Here is a 21,387-nt window from a genome sequence, read left to right as displayed (position 1 = left end):
GATATATTAACATATTTCTTATTGATAGAGGAAATTAGGGTGAGACTACTGTATTTAAAAGAACTTTGTTGTGTTAAACAGGAATTTCTATAGGTGCATCCCTACAGTATGTGTTTCTGAATGCCTGTGTGTACACTACAGAAAAAGTTTAGGCTGAAGTATTTCTTAGCTTCTTTCAAAAACAATGGTGACCCGAGGTTCTTAGTTTACCTGTTTTCTTCTCCTGCTGTAGAAGAAGGTTAAACGGGGTCACAACGCTTGCTTTTCCAGTGGATTGGCACAGAGATGTTTGACCCAGAAGTGTCTGAGGTCTCAGGTGGAGGGGACATGGCTCCCAGGAGAAAAACAGGACAATAGAGACAGGCCAGGAGTAAACACACACAAACAACAACAGAAGCTTTACAAATTATACATATGATCTCTCTTTCAATTAACTAAGGGAAAAAGCGGGGTAGATCCTAAAAAGTTTTTAAATACAGCGATATGTACCAGAAACAACATCAGGGTATGCAGAATGTAGGCAGAGGTACGTACTTTTAATGAGCCCGTATAAGGATTTACTCTATAGTAAAGCCAAGCATCTTTATAGACATGTTTTTCTTCCTAAAAAACCCATATTGGATCTCTTCATTTTCCATCTGAGTAAACAGTTATGCCCAATACACACATTGTCACGGCGTGTAGCTGTTTTAATTGAAGTTGTTATTGCAGATTATTGATGTATATTAAATAAAAAGCTCTGTCTGATGAATGCAGGCATCGACCTGCTGCAATAGCTCCAAGTCTGGTAGCAAGTAACCCAAAAGAGGGACTACGTCTCCAAGTCAGTCTCAGCCTGTTTTCTTCAACCCAACATCCTCCCAAACCTGCATATTAATCAAGCATTTATTTCTAATCCATTTCAATGGTTTACCTTAGCCTTGCTCATCTAATTGTTTTAATATTTGTAAGGCTCGCTGTGTCCAATGGCACAGATTATTTACTTTCCACTGGGCTGTTAAATGAAAGTCTGCAAAGTCCTTTTAAACATCCATCAATATTAATGTGCAATGTAATTCTGCTTTTCTCCAGCAGCATTTTAAAGCGCCGGCCCTTAAAACGTATGTGAGATTTGTGGTGTTTTAATGATCAACTCTGAAAAGCACATAAACACCAGGTGATTTCAACAAAAGCCGAAAGATCTGATGGTGCACAGATATATTGGGTTACGCAGTTAGGCTTCAGAGCTGTTTGTTTTACCCAGAAGACAAAAACCCAGGGAAATTAAGTTGACATGCAGCATGACTTTCTGCTTTGTAGCAATGTTTGTGCCGATGAGGAAAAATCGATCATAATTCCTTCTTCACCGATGCTGGATTTGGAAATAATGGAAGTTGTGTATGTGAGTCGCTACTGTGAATGCAAACATGCCACTGGGAAGAAGACAGACGGCATCCATGGGAGAATGCTGTTGTTTTGGTGAAAGATTTAAGAAACCCTGCCAGCACATCGCTCAGTTGTTTTTATTGATCTTGTGGGGATTTATAATCATAGTTTGGGAAGAACTTTGGAAAAAATGAGGATGCCACAGAAAACAAGCCATTCCCTAGTAAAAAATCCAGCTAAGACCAGCAAAAACTGGTGAGTTTGTTTTACCTGGTCTCTCAGCTTGGTTTTAGCTAGTTTTGCAAGCTGATCTAGCTGTGTTTTGGTCACTTTTAAAGCTGGTCTAGCTGGACTTAGCTGGTCAGGCTGGGAGGACCAGCTTAAACCAGCTACTGCCAACTTAAACAGGCTAAAACCAGCTACCAGCTCATTCTGGTCTTAGCTGGACTTACAGTAGGCTTATCAAGCTCAAATTGAGGTTCTGTTCTACCCATAATGCAACAGTATGGTTACTTTAAAGTTGCCTTTCCAATGTACATGACAAATGACGGCCCATAAATCGGAAACAGAGCCACGAAGGGGCTGCGTGGGGTGCCAACCATCTGCGAGTGTGTAATTTTCTTATCAGATTTGAGCTTTTGATGCATTAAAAAAAACTAGTGCAACTACACGCCGACCGGAAGTGATGGATTTCAGTGTGTTTAAAGCAAAACACTGTGTGCAAGATAAAAATTATTAAATTTTAATCCTTTTTTGTTTAACTTATTAGTAACACTTGGCATATATGCATAGCTGTTTATTGTTTCCTGCATTTGCAGAGGTAAACATAATGGTAAAAGTTTGGTCCACATAATATTTACATTTCTTTAAATCTTGCCCTCAAGAAATGTTTTGTGTGGAGAATGCGTGGTCTGTATTGTGGATGCTAACCACGTATTTCCCGTGTCTCGTCATTTGTTACCCGCTCCCTTACCTGTTATGATTTTCACCTGTTTCCCTCATTAGTTCTCCTTATTTATATAGTCTTGTGTTTGGTGTCCTGTACTGGTTCGTTTGTGTTGCCATGTGTAAGTACTGTGCCACAGATTTATCAAGTCTAAGTCAAGTTTAGTGTGCTTTTAGTGTTAAGTAGTGATGGGGAAATGAAGCATCGAATCAAGCACAGATACTTCCCTTACTGTTTCGAACCATGATTCGATGCCTCAACGTGGGTGTCGAAAACAGCGCCATCTTTTGGTTAATAAAACATATAGCAGTCGCTTCTGGAAGAAGCTCTGTCAGTGAAACAACAAGCTGATGAAATTCAGATGAATATTAATATTATGTGTACAAATAAAGCTTAGACAACATGTGTGTGAATGGTCAATAATAAATGTATTTACTCATTCAAGTGTGGCAAATATTTCAGAATTAATTAATACGAGTTAATATTCATATGATTCAATACTGTATTTTATTGAATAATGTTCACACGCACAAGTATATGTACATTCAATACTATCTATTCAGTATTATGTGCGACTAAAATGTGAATAATGCAAATAACTGCAAAAAACCCTCTGGGGTTTGAACGTTCTGACACGCAAAACGAAGCGCGCACGTGACTGAGCAGAAAGTGAAGCTTCGTTTGTCACTGGTCACGAGATTTCTACGTTAACAACACAAGCTTCGAATCGATGCTTCATCTGGCACGCCCACTTTTGGTCGACACAAGCTCCGAAGCCTCGCTTCAAATTTAACATCACTTCTGTTAAGTTTAGTCTAGTTTTTTTTATCAGTTTAGTGTTTTTTTCTGTCATTAGTTTGTAGTCTAGTTTTGTCTTGTTTGCCCCATCGTGGGTTTTTGTTTCCCTGTTTTTGTCAAATGTCTCATTTGATTACATCCGCGTCTGCGCTTGGGTTCATCTGCTAATTCCTGACATAAACAGGATTCACACATTTTAACTTGAGCAGCCAGCCATATGGAAACCTCAGGTATTTTGACACCTTTACTGTGCGATGAACCTAACAGATGCCACTGCTCTGCATAAATAGCCCTAAGTTTCACTCTTAAATGAAAAAATATATTTTTAAAGATAGTTTACCATCTGTATCCACTTAGCTGACTTCGATTTATAAAGCTTTGCTGCGTAGGCTATCTACTGTATAAATGTTACTTATATTTCACACATTTTAAAAATGTGAAATGTTCATTTTAAATGATGTAAAATAATATTAGGGAGACAGAAGTCACTTTATGCTTGGTATCAGGATTCGATTGCAATCCACGGACTGGCTTCAATCTGTTTGCTAACTGCCTGATGCAAAAATGGAAATGACTTTCTCAGAGTAGTAAGTCCTAATTTGATTGGCTGACTTTAGACATCTTTAGGTAAGGAAGGAAACACGAAAGCTATGTCTGAAATTACTTAAAGGGCCAAATCCACTTTTATAAGGTGTTTGGAAATGTGTGTGAACACAACAGCCATACAATAAAAAAATAATTTTTTAATCCCTATTAAACCAAAGCAGTCTCATTAGACAAACTGTTTTGATTCTCTTGTTAATGTGATGTCACACTAACAAAGCCCCACCCACGTCCACAGACTAACTTCAACCCAACGGTTTTCCAAATTTGTTTATTAGTACGTTGTAGCACTAATTTAGCTAAGGATACAATTGTCCCAGACTGTAGTCACAAGAATCAGATCTATTTTTACTTTTAGACTTTTATTACATCTTGTAAAAATGGGCAAAATAGGTGCCCTTTAAAGGATTTAATAAAAACAAGTGAGTGAATTCAGACTCTGAGGACGCCGGAAACACATCCAGCAGATGCAGTGATTTGGCATGAATCTCATAGTAAATAGGTAAAGAACAAAAAATGCCACCCTATGTTTATTTCTGGGTCAATAATATCTAAAACTCACCTGCAGTCTGCTTGAGGAGTGTATTCGAGGTGTATTTGGATGAATGTATCCTACAACTACTTTTGATAGAGATGTCGGTGACATATTGAGATGGATCACTGGATGATGAGGTTAGTCTACATTCAGGCAGATCAATGAACAATCTGGGACTGGAAACTGTAGAATGAGGGCTGGTGAAATGCCCGGCTGTATTATAAGCACTGTGCCCTTTTTAGATTTTTTTATTCTCCTTTTTTAATGAACTCTTAACATAGCCAGCAAATAGATTTAATTTAACCCTGGGATGTGTTTATATGGGTTATAATGGCTGTAAATATTTTGCCACCAGTACAAAATGTGATTCGTTGAGCTGCCTGCAGCGTTTCAGCAGGTTTTCAAATTTTTTGCTAAAGCAAACCAAAAACATTGGTTGTGGCTGTCCGAGAGAAAGCCTGCTGAACACAAATAAAAATATATTTTTAGGAATTTTTAGAGCACCACTGACTTCAATAGTATATTTTCCAACAATGGAAGTCTGTGGTGCTTCAAAATGGTATGAAACAACTTAAAGGTGATAGCCTGGGTGCCAGCCGATCTTAGCCCCGCCCACAACATTTCAGGTTGGGAAGTTCGGTCTGGAGTCGCTATATTGTGGCGCTACTATGATGGAACCAAATCTGGTCGAACAAATCAAATTGTCAGGGAGGGTTTTATACGATGATAGACAGATGATCAACAGTAACATAATCAACCACATCATCAAAGAGCGCTTGTGTTGAATCCGTTTACAACAAAGACTGCTGCCGCTGGAGAATTCAGATGTAAAGATTTTGCCATCGAGTCTGTTCTTAAAGATATCGACAGCGCATTGATTTTAAAAGAGGAACAGAGCAATGCGATCAAGGCATTTGTTGATCAGAAAGATTTTTTTGCCGTCCCTCATATTTTCGGCAAAAGTTTAATTTATCAGCTGGCACCAATGGTCGCTAAGAAGATGGGGAAACAATGAAAATGGGGAAACTCTGCATGCACGACAACGTGGATATAACTAGCGGTCATTGCCAGCTCTTTTCAGAAGCCTGTGGATGAAGTTCATTACAAATGGTAAGATATAGCCTGACTGTATGACTTGGTGAATAACGCACAATGTCGTGATATGAATGAAATGTTGTAAACATAGTAACGGTAGGTGTCGGTGTACGTTCGCTAACTCAGACTTAGTACAAGCATAATGTTAGTCTCATTGTAGTAAAATAACTAGCAGTTCAGATCAGGCTGCAAAAGACAGACGCCATTTCAACATACATCACACACTCGGTTACTCTGATTGGTTGTAGGTCTATCCAATTGAGTGCAGTTGGCTTTTTGTTCTGGTTCGTTTGAAACGCGGCCCATAATCACAGCCCAATGGAGCGCTATCAGACTTAAATTCTGACTAGAATTTTGAGTATGATAACGTCAGGCTATAAAGGTGAGTAAATAATGACAGAATTTTAATTTGTGGTTAAACTTTTCCTTTAACCTCCTAAGACCTGGGGCCTCATTTATAAAACTGTGCTTAGGATCCTTACTCAAAGTCTACGTACGCACAAAAGCCAAAAATGGCATACACCAAAAAATATGAAGACTTATAAAACAAAGCAATGTTCCCTTTATATATCACAGATCACCCGCAAGTGTGCGTACATGAATCATCCTAATATCCCATTCTGCAAGCCCATTCTCCCATCAAGTTTCTTTTTATATAAATCACAACCTTTGCGTGGGAAATGGCGTACGCACGTTTCCAGCCCAGTTTTGTGCATACGCACGCTTTATAAATGAGGCCCATGGTGTGTCCACATAGAAAGGTGATAGAAGATAGAAGGTGTCCAGCATCAGAATTTTTAAAATGCCCTTGGAGCCAACATTTCTTCTTATCAACGTACTATAATCATTATTTTTAGAGGATTTAAAAAATATTTCCTATAGAATTATTTACATTTTTTAGATTATCATTACCACAACATGATATTACATTGAATATATGCATTTACAAACTCATGTTTTGGTAATGAGAACTAAAAAGTTGTTTAGGTACTATAACAAACAACATTTCAACTTTTATCTGGAGAGAAAAAAAACAGCTTACCTGGTAGCCATCTTGAGTGTCACAGTCAATTATGTCCCTTACAACAATTTTTTTTTTTTGAAAATGTTAGTTCCTTGAGGGCTTAAACAATCATTAAAAATTGTTGCGGAGGATGAGAAAATTGGTCTTGTACACATTTATATTCCTTATTATTGTCTCTACATATTTACCAATGATCACCAAATACCACATGTTTCTTTACTGTAAATGTTTATAGTATAACATGCACTGAAGCTTTTTATTTTTTAGATTTTTTAATTATAAATATTTCCATGTCAAAGAACCCAAATCCAGTCATGGACACATTGCGGTAATAAAAATTTTCCCCTTAAATGTGGAAAAAACAACAAAATAGTTTTTTATGATGTCATTTGAAATCATGTGCAAAAAAGTTTATAACTGTATGCATATTATTTTGATAGCATTTACTTTTATTATCAAAATGTTTTATGACACATTGCGAGAATCACCCATGTGTGGACATCGCATTTTTTGTTGTGTGCACCATAATACTTAATTCTGTGTAACTGGAACCTTTTGTACACAAACATGGAAAATACACTGCTTCATGTTCAAAGAAAAATATTTGGTTATTTTATTTAATGGTTCTTCCTAACCCCAAATAGCTGGAATAAATCTAAAATGCAAGCCAAACCAAAGCTCGGGTCTTAGGAGGTTAAAGCACTTTTATATTTCTAACTGTAATCTATATACATTAATAAAAACAAAAAAGTATCCTTATTCATTTCCTATATTTTATAATGACTTAGAAAATGAGATGGGCAAAAGGAAATGAATATCAATAAACCTTAAACCATTTTCCTCTTTCTCATTTAAGAAATCCATAGTTATGTCTGGGATCTAATCAATAACCATTGTAAAAATGGATTGGGAGGAAAGAGATGCATTGCAACTGGGAAGAGGGCCAAGACAAACTGTACCAATTTTCCATGTGTGTCCTGAGGATCTTGATATCTTGAGTTATAGGGCAACAGAGCATGATGATAGCGCCTGACTGAGTTTTGAGATATTTCACTCAGAATCTATAAAAAGTCTGATTCATTACATAAATTTGACCAAAACTAAACAGGGTTTTTTTTTCTTTATAGTTTCACCCTATGATGTCGCACTTAGAAATATGTTAGCAACATGTCAATTAATAATAAAAACGTCACTAATAAATATCACAATGTTGAAAATTTGGATGAATTATCTTTGTGGAACAAATGGATTTACCTTTACTTTGATGAAACCTCCTCCTCCTCCTTTCTCGAGATCCAAATAGCCTTGTCAAAGTTCGGTTGATTTACCTGACCATAGAGACGGATAAAGAATCTGTATACGTTTTCATCTCTTTATGAATAACCATTTCTCCACACATTTGGCTCAAAGCACCCATGTAGTGTTTTCGGCAGACTGTGGAGTTTCACCTTACTAACCTTTTCCATATCTGTGTGCCAGTTTGTTGCCAGTCAGATCAAAATTTGGGAGTCACAGAGGAATAGCAAACGGCTTAAATGAACCAGCATCTTTTATTATTGGCATATGTGATGAACCAAAGAATGTTTCATATAATGAGATTCACAGCCTTCCTTTTATAAAACGTCTATTTCTTTTCTTCATGTACTGTATACCTGCAACGTTCATCATAACCGTATTCATCTTTACTCCTCATAGGAATATATATTTTACATAAAGACAACATTTGATGGGAGTCTGTATCGGTATGTGAAGTTTAGTTAGTTGAGATAGCCAGTATACTATATATAGCTTATATCCCGGTGGCCCATTCTGCATTTTAGGAGGAATATTGTTTACTCCCACCCATAGGCACAACCATTCCATTATTGATCAGAAATAGCCTTTGTCTTCTCTTCAGTCAAGTTGAACAGAATTATATTAAATCCCCGTTTTGCTCAAGGGATCTCCGAATGGTTGTACTGATGCATGAGGAACTATAAAAGGGGAAAAGAAAAAGATTCATTTCTCTCCCCTCCACATTTCATCAGGGATTGATTTCGTGTTGAGCGCTAGGAGGTAATTCGGGCTTTAGAAACTTAGTAGATTCAGTCTTTGAATTCCTTTCCATCCGACAACAAAAATATGATTTAACACCAAAACTCTTTGTGATCAGCAAAGTTCCATATCGACTCTTTGTGAGACTATGTACATATGTACAGATATGCTTTCCACTGAACTTTGTTTTTGGCTTCTTAGCAAACCACATTCATTTCTACAAAAGTGCCTTGTAAATTCTCAGTCTGTAGTTTTATAGGTGGTAAAACAGATAACACAATGACTTCAATGTCAGAAAAATCATGCCACTTTGGCCGGTTTCTTCACCTCAGGTGCTAAAAAATGTTCCAGTTGGTCCAAAATCACAAACGTGTTGGGATCGGCGTCCCAAAATTCTCTCAGTCCGTTTAGCTGAGCAAGAAGTTGAGAAATATACAAATGCAAACTGGTAGCAATGCTGCAGCCGACACGTGTGCAGAGTTCTGGTGCGTATCGAAGGACGATTTGGAGTCGTACAAAAGTTTCACCTTTACAGATTCCTGAAGAAAAGAGAAATCATTACTAAATCTTTTAATAAAGCATGTTTTTATGTTAATATCATGGTACAGTATATGAATATGGTAAGCAATCTGTACCATGCAATGGCAGGAAAATGGTCATTAAAGCGTAACTAAACCCCTGGTCAGAGCCTGACTCCGCCCACTGGCAATATTTGAAAAATGCAAGAAAAGTGGGCGGACCCCAACGGAGATAGAGGGGACGAACTAAGCTCGTACCAAGTGTGTGGTGAGATCGTAACAAGGGCGTGGTGAGCTTGAACCTGCTTACGTCACGAGTCATTTTTTGGACCCAACATCCAATAGGAAAATTCAACTGCAGTAGCCACCGTTCAACCTGACACCATATTGCAGTATTGAAATACTTTATATCCAAATGTCAAAAAAGTTACTAAAATCAATGAACAGCACTAATAAAGCATCATTCTTACAGATCATTAACTAAAAAAAGTTGTTTTAGGGTTTAGGTACTTTTTAAATGGTCCCAAGCTGTCACTGGGGCAGAACCCTTAAAGGAACATGCTGACTTTTTGGTACTTTAGCTTATTCACCGCATCCCCCAGAGTTACATAAGTCCATGCATAACCTTGTCGTCTTAGTGCGTCCCGTAACCCTGTCTGACACACCCACTGCTAGCCTAGCTTAGCACAAAGACTGGAAGTAAATGGCTCCAGCTAGCATATTGCTCCCAATACGTGAAAAAATAATGCCAACATTTTCCTATTTATATGTTGTGATTTGTATAGTCACATCGTGTACAAATAACAAGGTCTTAATATGAGACACAGCCATCTTTTAATCGTATACATACTGGGAACTATATTCTCAAAAGGCTAAGCACTACTACTTGCGCAAACGCTCTGCTCCTCACCACGGGGCTTCTCAGGTGCTGAGCCAAATCACTCCGCCCAAGTAGCAGTGCTTCGTCTTCTGAGAATATAGTTCCCAGTATGTATACTGTTAAAAGATGGCTGTGTCTCATATGACCTTGTTATTTGAACATGCTGTGACTAACATTTTCCTATTTATATGTTGTGATTTGTATAGTGTTATTTTGTCACTTATTAGGAGCAGTATGCTAGCTGGAGCCATTTACTTCCAGTCTTTGTGCTAAGCTAGGCTAGCGGTGGGTGCGTCAGACAGAGTTACGGCACGCATGGAGATGAAAAATGTATGTATGGACCAGAGCTGTCACAATTGTTAAATAATCGACTTATTGCAATTGTTTGACCTCCATCGCGATGATTTCAGATCACCGCGATGATTGCACATCTCTCTAAAAACACAAGGGGGAGCTGCAGCGTCTGTATAAACGAAACCGTATCAGGTTACTTTTAAAAATGTGTTGTGTATAAATATTTACTGCCAGAGAAACCTTGCAAAATATTTAATTTATATAATCACAACAATCTGTGAAAATTATTTCATAAACAAAAAATTTATGAGAATCAATTTGTCAAAGCAATAAACAGGCAATTAATGGTCATAAACGTCACAATTTATTAAACAATTGACCATCAGCCAAATTTCATAATCGTGACAGCCCTAGTATGGACTTCTCTTACTCTAAGGATACGGTAAATAAGCTAAAGTTCCAAAAAGTCGGCGTGTTCCTTTTAAGAAAGCTCCAAATATTTCCTATTTAGGTACAGATATGTATACATTTGTTAGCTATATGTGACCCTGGACCACAAAAACAGTCATAAGTCGCACAGGTCGCACAGATATATTTGTAGCAAGAGCCAACAATACATTGTATGGGTCCAAATTATGGATAATTATGCCATTTATAATTTCGCAATATATATCGTAAATATATAAAAAATTTATTTATCATTACGTTGTGTTCAGATCAGCCATGGTAGAGGCGTCAAAGCATGAGTGATTTCAATGTTAAGTCAATGTGAAGATGCGTTGAAGCACGTCTGGAGGTCTCGCGGTGTGGTAGATAAGATTCTGGCTCATTTGCGCGTCTAGTTCACACGGATGGCCTGATTTAAAGGGATAGTTCGGCCAAAAATGATATTAAACCCATGATTTACTCACCCCCAAGCTGTCCGAGTTGCATATGTCCATCGTTTTTCAGACAAACACATTTTCGGATATTTTATAAAATGTTTTAGATCTTTCAGTTGATTAAATGTAATGTTACGGGGTCCACTCATAGTCCACGACCTTCAAGTCCAAAAAAGTGCGTCCATCCTTCACAAATTAAATCCAAACGGCTCCAGGATGATAAACAAAGGTCTTCTGAGGGTAATCCACGCGGTGTTGTTGTAGAAATATCCATATTTAAAACTTTATTAACGAAAATAAATACCTTCCGGTAGCGCCGCCATCTTAGTCGCGTCCGCATTCAGGATGAGAGCTTACGCAGCCTACGGAGGCTACTCTGCTGCTGCTCTGTGCCCCCGCCCTCCGAATTTGTCATACGTCACTAAGAAAAGTGCGTACACTACGCTAATACTCTCTCCTGAATACAGAGGAGTCTAAGATGGCGGCGCTACCGGAAGGTATTTATTTTCGTTAATAAAGTTTTAAATATGGATATTTCTACATATAAATCTACGGGATTTGAAAAATTTGACCTTTGGGAGAAAAACACACTGCGTTAACCAATCAGGAGCTTACTCTGGTAGTGACGTGACTACAGAAAGTGAGCGAAGTCACAGAAGCCCCTCCCATGACGCGAATTTCCGTGTGTATGTCTCGATGAATTTCACGCGCGGCTTTCACGCGTGAATGAAGCGAGTAAACTCAAAATGTTCAAGTGGCAAACTAAACGTGAATTTGACACCTCAAACGCTGCTGGTGTGAACCCACGGTAAGTCATACGTGTTGCTTAGGACTTCATTTGGACAACATTAAAGAATATTTTCTCAACAATTTGATTTGTTTGCACCCTCAGATTCACGATTTTCAAATAGTCACATCTCAAATGGCGTATAAAAATCTAAATGTAAAAAGTAGGCCCATATTGACTGGTTTTGTGCTCCATGGTCACATATATACCTTCATGGTACTAATATGCACTTTTACCTCTGAGGTACTAATATAAACACCTTAGGTGCAAAGGTGTACATTTTTGAAAGGCACAGCCCCAGTGACAGCTAGGGACCATTGTTTGACCATTTTTTTCTCACAGTGTGGAACATGTCAAAGTACCACATTATTACAATTTACTACCTCATTAATGTACAGTAAAGCTTCCCCATCTGCCATTTGATAAAGGCTTAGAATTCTAGAAATCTCTTCAAACCAGCCAGAAATGGCCCTTTATTGTTAGAAGCCACTTTTTTGGAGTCAACTTACAATGGTGGTAGTTAAAACTCATAATAAAATGTCTAACCTCTGTGGGTCTGGGTGGACTTGGAATGTCGTTCCGTTCAGTATCCATGGTGACGAACACAGGAGTCGGCTGCCGTAGCTCTTTGTCCGTCGCAGGGCCCGGATGCAAAGATTGGGTCGAAGTTGGAGCGAAGTCCATTCCGTTCCCAAATGTCAGGAGAGCGTTCCCTATTCATGCAACAGACAACAGGACCACAGCTCTGAATAAAGACATTCTGGACCACCATTCGCAACCGCTTCGCTTATTTGAATTCTGGGCTAAGCGTGGCTCACCGGTTTTGATTCGGTGAATGCGAAATAGAGACAGTGAGCGCTCAGCATTCTCCTCAGGCCCGGCGGCTGCACCTGCCTCTCCGCAGCCCCCTCATTAACTCGCAGATGAGTGGCTTGACCAAACATCATCCAGAGAGCTGCCACTTGGCTGTCTGAGGAGTTACTGAGCGTAAGAGATCTTGTTTGAACAGGACTGATGTCGAGCGTATTGATGAAGCTCTATATATAATACATAGGGTCCTTGAGGAAGGTGGCTGAGAGGAGCTTGGATATTACTCAGAGATTCATTTATGCTTACAGCTCCCGAAACGACGTGGAGCAACAGTGTGCTTTGCACTTTAGAAGCTCTTTAGACTTTCTAAAGTGTGTAATGAATAATGGCCAAGAACAGAAGCGCTCGACTACAGAATTCAAGAGCACCCCTTTAAAACTGAAACAGATGGGGCTGTAATAATACGGTACATATAATTCCAGTCAACAGTTTGAATGCACTTAACTGTGCATGCTCAAATGCTCAAAAATAGTTTTGAACATAAATATATTTTGTATTTTGTACATTGTGCCTATATTCAGTACTGTATGTGAGATGCAAGTGTTCCTGTAACTCAGTTTGTTAGCACAACAATGGTTGTGGGTTCAATTACAGGGAACATAGATAGTGATTTAAAAAATTTATACATCGCGTTCCAAATTATCTCTTTCACCGCCAGCATTTAAAAAAAAAGTTGCCAGCCAGCGCCAGCGTTTTTCATGATTTTCACCAAAGTTTAATGCCTTCCAGAAAATGTTCTTCTTTAAATATATAAACATACAATATACCAAATGAAAGAACAGACCCTCTGCTTTCAAACAAAAAAAACCTCTGCTTTCAAACAAAAAAAAAACGTTTCATCCTACCTTTAGTGGTTCTTTTGCAATCAGCTTTTGAATATGGGTAGGTTTTTGCAAAAACACCATATTTTGAGCAAAAAGTAGAGATAATTCCATTTTTATGACAGACTTTTCATAGAGATCATATTCAGAGCGATCTTCAAAACAGACACGGACATGCAGCAGCTTGCCATAGGGCAATACTTCCGGTTTTAAAAAGTTGCGGAAGGGCGCCACCTGGTGGATAATAGCGGTATTGCGGAAAGACGGAAAATCTCGTCATTGGCGGGGAAGCGTTTTCTATATATCTCGTCAATGTTTTCTATATATCTCGCCATTGACGAGATATCTCGTCAATGGCGGGGAAAGAGTTATTATGCACATGCAATTTTTATTTATTTTTCCAGTCAGTAAGTATACATTTTTTATTTGACCCTTAACAGTTATATGACAGTGTGGATGTTTTTCTATTTAAATGAAATAAATATGTCAAAAGATACTTTAATATGTTGAAAGTTATGCAAAATATGCTGTTCCAAATTATTAAGCAGAATGCACTTTAACCAAATTCATAATGCAAAAATGGATTAAAGTGATCTAAAAACAGATATCTATCAAATGTGCTGCATGGACCGGTCCTTTTTTTTCCAAAAAAACAAACACAATGTAAAATAAATAATGTATTTACACAAGTTACATAATAATATATGAACATATCTTTGACATGACTTTAACTTTCCCATTCATTAAGCTAGTAAGTATACAAGTATATGTTTTGTCTTTATTATAATGATATAATATAATGTAATACCTTGATTTCTTTCTTATTTTATGCCCATATTTATGGAGCCTGTCGCATGACATGGTAAAACTTTACTAAACCATGTTTAAACCGTGGCCACGTTTTAGTAATTCGTTCCCTCGTTTAAGCTAAATCGTGCCCACGTTTTAGTAATTCGTTCCCTCGTTTAAGCTAAATCGTGCCCACGTTTTAGTGCCCAGAATTTCATTTAACCCTCTGGGGTCTAAGGGGTTTTTAGGGCCACTGAATTATTTAGTTTAATTTATTACTGCGTCACGTTAATGTCCCAATATGTTTTTAAATTCTAGGCAGGAATAAATAAAACTGAATATGTATATGACTTATTAATAAGGTATATAGTGATTTTGATCTTTTAATAGCACTGTATTTAATGCATTAGCATGCATTAAGCGTCATGTTAATGTCCCTAAGGACATTATTTTTTTATTAATAAAACTGTATATGAAGTATTACTCCTTAATAAGGTATATAGTAAACTTAATCTTTAAATAGCAGTGTATTTATGCATTAAGCATCATGTTAATGTCCCGATGTTTTTTTTTATTCTGGGCAGGAATGGATAAAACGGTTTAAGACCCAAGATGTATGAATTTGATCCTTATATAGCACTGTATCAATGCGTTAGCTCACGTTATGTCCCAATGTTTTTTTTTTTTGAAATTCTGGGAAAGAGTTAATAAAACTGTATTTATACACGTAAGGTATATGAATTGTATCCTTAATAGCAATGTATTAATGCATTGAGCTGCGATAAGCGTCACTAATTCCGATGATTTTAATGAAATTCTGGGCAGAAATTTATAAAACTGCATTTAGTATGCGTCATTAATAATGTGTATAGTGAATTTGATCTTTTAATAGATGTGTTAGCATTGTGTTAATGTCCCAATGGTTTAAATGAAATTTTGGGCACTAAAACGTGGCCACGATTTAGCTTAAATGAGGGAACGAATTACTAAAATGTGGGCACGATTTAGCTTAAACAAGGGGACCGAATTACTAAAACTTGGCCACGATTTAATAATTTCTGGGAACGAATTACTAATTTGTGGCCACGATTTAAAAAAAAGTTTTACCATGTCATGAGACAGGCTCCGTACATATAAAAAAATAGTCAGTGATGCTTTTTGCAGCATGGGATGGTGAATTATGCTCCATGAAAGTACATTTATTTCAGAAGACATGATTGCCTTTATATCCCATTGTAAAAAAAACTCTTTTAGGAACTCTGCATATCTTCTAAATGTCCTTTTGACATTGATCTTACTTCCCAATATTCCAGCCCAAATCATTATGTCACCTCTCCCTTATGTTACAGTCTTTTTTGAACATAGTGGCTATTCGAACCCAATCTCACGGAGTTGCGTACAAATAGCACGAAGTGTAAAAATCGTGCAATACATACGGCAAACTCCACTTTGGCGTGCATATGATATGCCAGTCCTTCCCATTCACTTAAACGGCGCATCTTTTTTTGTCGTTTTACTTATTGATTTCTCTATTTTTTTGCTATTTTTTACTATTTTCACTTGGGTTTGGGGTTAGAACAACTTTTTGTTATATAAAATGACATCCTTATCCAAACCCCAACTCTAACCCCAACTCCAAGCGACTATGGCTTAAATATAGACAAAGACATGGAGAAACCTGTATATTAAATAACCTCCGTAAGCAAATCTCAAATCTAACCCTAAACCCAAGGGAAAATGGTTTAAAAAAACAGAAAAAAATTGAGAAACCAATAAATACAATGACAAAAAAAGATGCGCCGTTTAAGTGAATGGGAAGGACTGGCATATCATATGCACGCCAAAGTGGAATTTGGCGTATGTATTGCACGATTTTTAACCATAGTGCTATTTATACGCATCTACGTGAGACTGGGTATTCACCAACAATCCAGAATTGCATTTATCTACATTATTCAGTGTATATTATGGCATGTCAATGAATAAATCTGTGTGAAAATAGTCTTCTTGTATTCTGAGCTCACAGCAAATGTTTCATTTTTGCAAGTTTTGGTTAAGAAGAGGCGTAGAAATACAGCTTTATGCACTGAAGGATCTCATATTGAGGGGTTCATGGGATTCTAGAGACACCAGCAGGTTTACATACATGTTTGCTTCTTAACTGTAGCTTTTTATTGCTGCCTTTTCCTTTCAAAAGCCTTTATATAGTCAAATCTTTCTGTACTGTACTGTGAATCACTCATGAATGTTATTATAGTTCAATGATTTCTGTTTAGATCCACCATACATTTTTGTACATTGTTTTTTTAAGATAATGCACACTGTTTGTCTTTAGTAAAATCTTTTTCATTCTGATATTGTATGAGAACAACAACTTAAATAATAATTTGGAGCAGCATATTTAGCATATTTTTCAAAGTATTAAAGTATCTTTTGACATTTTTATTTCATTTAAATAGAATAACATCCACATTGTCATATAACTATTGAGGGTAAAATAAAATGTGTAAACTTACTGACTGTACTGGAAAAAAATAAACAAAAATGGCATGTGCATAATAATTTGGAACGCATTGTAGATTGAATGCACTGCAAGTTGCATGGATAAAATATATAAAATATAAGTCTGACTTATTAATAAATGTAATGTAAATGTAGATACAGTATAACTTGCTAGATAAAGGGCAGCTACTTTGTAGAAGATAAAATATTATAGATGTTCACAAACATTTGAGGAAGTCAGATGCAAAAGCCTCTAAACACCACCTCCATCAAAGATAGTGATATTAACTGAAGGCTTTCTGAACGTATTATACGTTCATCAAACACTTTCGATTTAAATTCACTTAATAATGGCCTCAGGCCATTCAGTAAAAGCGCTTTGTTGGCAGAAACCATTACGTGTCTGATAAAAAATGCTCATTTACAAAAAAAACATCAGACGCACTTCATAAAGTTCATAAATATGATATCAAATGTATTTTGTCTTTATATTCTCTGTAAGAGAAACACCTTAAAAATGCATATGCAATAATGTGTCCACGACTTTTCATCAAAAAATTTTCACTACGCTTGCACGTACAGTATGTGTGCATTTTCCTGCACTGTAAAAAAAATTGCTGCCTTAAAATTTTTTGTTAAATCAACTCATGTCAACAGAGTTGAGTTGTCACAACTTATAAAATATAGTTGAGGAAAGTCATTTTTAAAAGTATTTTAACTCACCTGTAGTTATAACAACTCATCTCTAATCAAGATAAATAATAGTAAGTTGAAATGACTTGTAAATCCGAGTTGATTCAACAACAAAAAATTAAGGCAGCAAAGTACTTTTTACAGTGTGATTACGAAAATTGTGTGAAAAATGTATGAAAAAGCGACAATACTTAAGCCTCCAAAATGCAATGTTGCATTAGACACACAATTTACAGATCGCATTTAAACTTTGGATGGCTCACCAAATACATGTAAGTCATTATACAGTAAGAATACATCCATAAATGTAACAGGCCCATAAAAAATAAAGGCTGCCTATTACCTTGGGCTAGTTCAGCATGTATAAAATGCATTCATGTGACTGAATTTATTCCTTGTAAAACCACAGGCACTCAGTTTAAAAATGACACTCTTCAGATGTTTTTCAAGAAGTCTGTCCTGCATCTGCTTAAATGGATTGTGTCTCTGCTTAAAAAGTGAGTCAGCCTGACGTTTGGTTTTCTGTAAGGGGGTTTTAGGTTGATCTGACATGCTGTATAACAGAGCAAGCATGACTAATGGTTGACTGAATAGCAGGAGCAGACTCGATCAAACAGTGCTGTGCCACAGTGAAGGACATTCAACTTTAATGCAACTTTCTCCAGCAAAGATTTATGGGAGCTTTTATTAGCAGCAAAGTGCAATTACAGTATATTCATACATAGGGGTGTTTAAAATCTACAATCACTGAATGGATTAAATTTTTTACCAACTGCAGTGACTTAGATTGCGTTAGATTTGTCAATGAACACGGTTGTGTTAAACAAAAAAGTTTCATTATTTTTATGACCAATTTTCAAAATTTTCTATTGTCTTATTTCTTATTCTTACTTTTTATCAAACAGATTTTTACGTGTATGCGAACACGTATCGTGCAAACTTTCAAGGAGGCCTCAAGAAAACTTAAAATTGTACTAAAATAAAAATACAATCAAAAACACGCATTAAAATAGGATAAACAACAAAAACTCTAATGATATCTTTGTGTTTGGTTATTTGTATAATTTACATATTTTATTAACGCAAATCTCTAGATTAGTTCATTAGGTTAAAATTGTGACTGGAAGAGCATCGAATATTATTGTGGATACTGAGTAAAAAATGTTAAGCTTTTACACAGCTCAACTGGAATAAACTGTGTGGACTGGATGAATCTTTGTGAGTATTAATGTACTTTGAATCAATCACTTATGATGTTCTGTTTAATAAACAGTGCGGTAGCTTAACAGGGTTACAAACAGAGAGTCTATATGTTTTATTAAAATATTATGTCACTTTGGTCTTTGTTCTGCCAGAGTAGACACAATATGAGGTTTCACAGATCAGATGATGTACAGTAATGGATCAGTATTGACTCACGGAGGCAGATGTTGTCTGTGAAGTAGTCCAGAAACTCTCCACACTGATCCTTCAGATTGCCACTGGCTGAGCAGGAGCACCAGGGAGACACGCTGGATGTGGAGTTGTCCACGTAGTTTGGGGTGATTGGGCTGCCTAAAAATGTACAAAAAATCTCAACATTAATTATTGTTCATAACAACTGATATATAGAGCACAACTACAAGTGTGTAATGGCTTTTATAGCAAACAAACAATTAAATCAAATTAAAGGAACAGTATGTAAGAAATTTATATCAATTAATCATAAAATGGCCCATATGTCACTAGACATTAAGAAATCATTTTCATTTCAAATACTTATATCACTGACAACAGTGGTCTGGCCAGGATATTGTCATTAAAAAAGTGGAGTTGCAGCCCCCAACTGATGTTTATGTTGTCATGTTGTGTGTTGGCCGCCAGTTGTGTGATTGCAGTACCAGTTTTGGCCACAATCCTACATAATGTTCCTTTAAGTAAATAATACGAATAAAAAAATCAACAAACAATTTAGTTTTTAATTTATATACACCCCTTAAAGGTTTGTAAACATTGAATGATTATCGGGTGCGCGCGCAGCATGGGGTCAAACTGTTATACTATCCTGGCTTTATAATTTAACCTAACAGGGCTGAAAAATGATGACTTACCTCAAATGAAGTGAGCACTACAAACACAAGCCTCTTTGATATTTGCATTGTCCCAGTCTGCATGTTAATTGCTTGCAGCCGCAGATGTTGTATTTTTTTGTTTTTGAGATTCTGCATGAATCGCGAAAACGTAACTGAAGACCTGATGGGATTTTCAAAGCCCACGACGCAAGTAAGCATTTTTGACGATACCGAATAATACGCAACTCAATCTGCTGTAATGACTTTTCTGACCCCGACATGCGCAGTGGGAACCGCCTGTGACGTGAACCGTGAAGGGGTCTATACATAAAATTCAATTATATCACAACATTTTATCAACTTATCCTCAAACCCATACCATTGCTTTGGTACAATTGTACAATTTTTGTTACATCATTTTGGTCGTTTGTCAATTCCCCCAAATATGACCAACAGATGCGTTTACTAAATTAGCGCCTCTCCCGCCAACAGGTGAAACGGTATAAAATAATATACATTGGGGTATAATTTTGCAATGATGACATGTACTTACAGTAGATATGCTTTTCAACTTAAACCACAACAGGATTACTTGATTTTATTACACATTACACTATTAAGGCATTTACTGTAGGGGAAATAACGTACCAATTTATTTATTATGTGATATAAAACACCGCATAACACAGTCACAACTTTTTTCAAAAAGTAGGGGAGAGCAGAGCCGAAAGTATAATTTTTCAGAAAAACTTAATTTTTAAAGCTAATGTTTAAGACAGAGATATATATTTTGCTGTGGTCAGTTACTCACAAGTGTGGTCTATCAATACCAGGTGGAATTTTGACAAAAAGTCAAACAACTTCTGTGTAATTTCACATTGAACATAAGTGGTGAACTGTATCTTTTGACCCTGACAGCTGGGATGAAAGTAACACACAGGTGGGTCAAAAGTAACACAACAAAACAAGATAGATTTTTGTGTTACACTTGTTTTTATTAAATATACATGACTATGACCTCATTAATATGCAACTGCAAACTTTTTTGTCATTTATCTTGGTAAAAATAATGAAATTACATTTTTATTTTAAATTTCAGTTTTATCAAATGTTTCAAAAGCAACCAACAGTACAAACTTAAGTTGAGAATGAAACATTTTTCAACAGTTTGAACACTATGAAAATTTAATTAAATCAAATTAGAATAATATACATTTTCAGCATTATACAATAGTATTAGCAGCGGGACAAAAGTAACAAGTGTTTCTAATGTTCCAGTTTATGTTTGAATGAAATTTGACTGCGCATTGCAATCATGGATTTCTTCATATAAAGTTATCGTATAGCTTCAGTTCGTAAGGTTTACAATGCAAATTGTTTGTAATACTTTTATACTGTTATTTTATTGTCAATTTGTGCAATAAATACATGTGACTGTACTTTTACATGCTTGTTATGGTTGAGAAGTTGTTGGATTTAGGGTTAGATGCTCCAAAATATCTTTAAAACCATAAATGTTTATGAAACCATTTATACATTTACAAATACAGAATTTAAAATGCCTCTAATCTGCGGCAAAAATCCTTAAAACGTAACCACAGGTTGTATAAGCCGATGGGCACTAGAAGGCACTAATCCCTTACACTTACCTTGATGTAATAATATGGTGCTTGCACAAACAAACTATAAGGTCGTGATTTTCGGAGGACAGTCTGCATTTTATATACAGTATAACATCTATCAAATTTGCTACATGATGTGCAATGTATAACACAAAATAAATTTATTCGCACAGTGGGGTAAGGTGAATTTTGTAACGAATGACCAAAAAACTGTGATATTGCAATTACACTTACATTTCATTGATAAAATGACAAGAATAATGAAAGCTACTTAATTAT

The 21,387-nt window shown here is 36.4% G+C and overlaps 1 protein-coding gene across 1 annotated transcript in view; it reads right to left on the bottom strand.

Annotated features, from left to right (window-relative positions):
- Positions 1 to 7,897: 7,897 nt before the first annotated feature.
- gfra4b (GDNF family receptor alpha 4b) overlaps positions 7,898 to 21,387 on the bottom strand; it is a 67,052-nt gene continuing 53,562 nt past the window's right edge. Inside the window, exons 6-8 of the mRNA XM_065266511.2 lie at positions 18,855 to 18,989; positions 12,307 to 12,473; positions 7,898 to 8,939 (exon numbers count right to left, since the gene is read on the bottom strand). Of these exons, the coding sequence (XP_065122583.1) occupies positions 8,808 to 8,939; positions 12,307 to 12,473; positions 18,855 to 18,989 (434 nt within the window). The 3' untranslated portion in view covers positions 7,898 to 8,807. The remainder of the gene's footprint in view (positions 8,940 to 12,306; positions 12,474 to 18,854; positions 18,990 to 21,387) is intronic.

Source organism: Paramisgurnus dabryanus, chromosome 16 (assembly GCF_030506205.2).
Source record: "Paramisgurnus dabryanus chromosome 16, PD_genome_1.1, whole genome shotgun sequence".
NCBI lineage: Eukaryota > Metazoa > Chordata > Actinopteri > Cypriniformes > Cobitidae > Paramisgurnus > Paramisgurnus dabryanus.
This window is presented reverse-complemented; position numbering and strand designations above follow the sequence as displayed.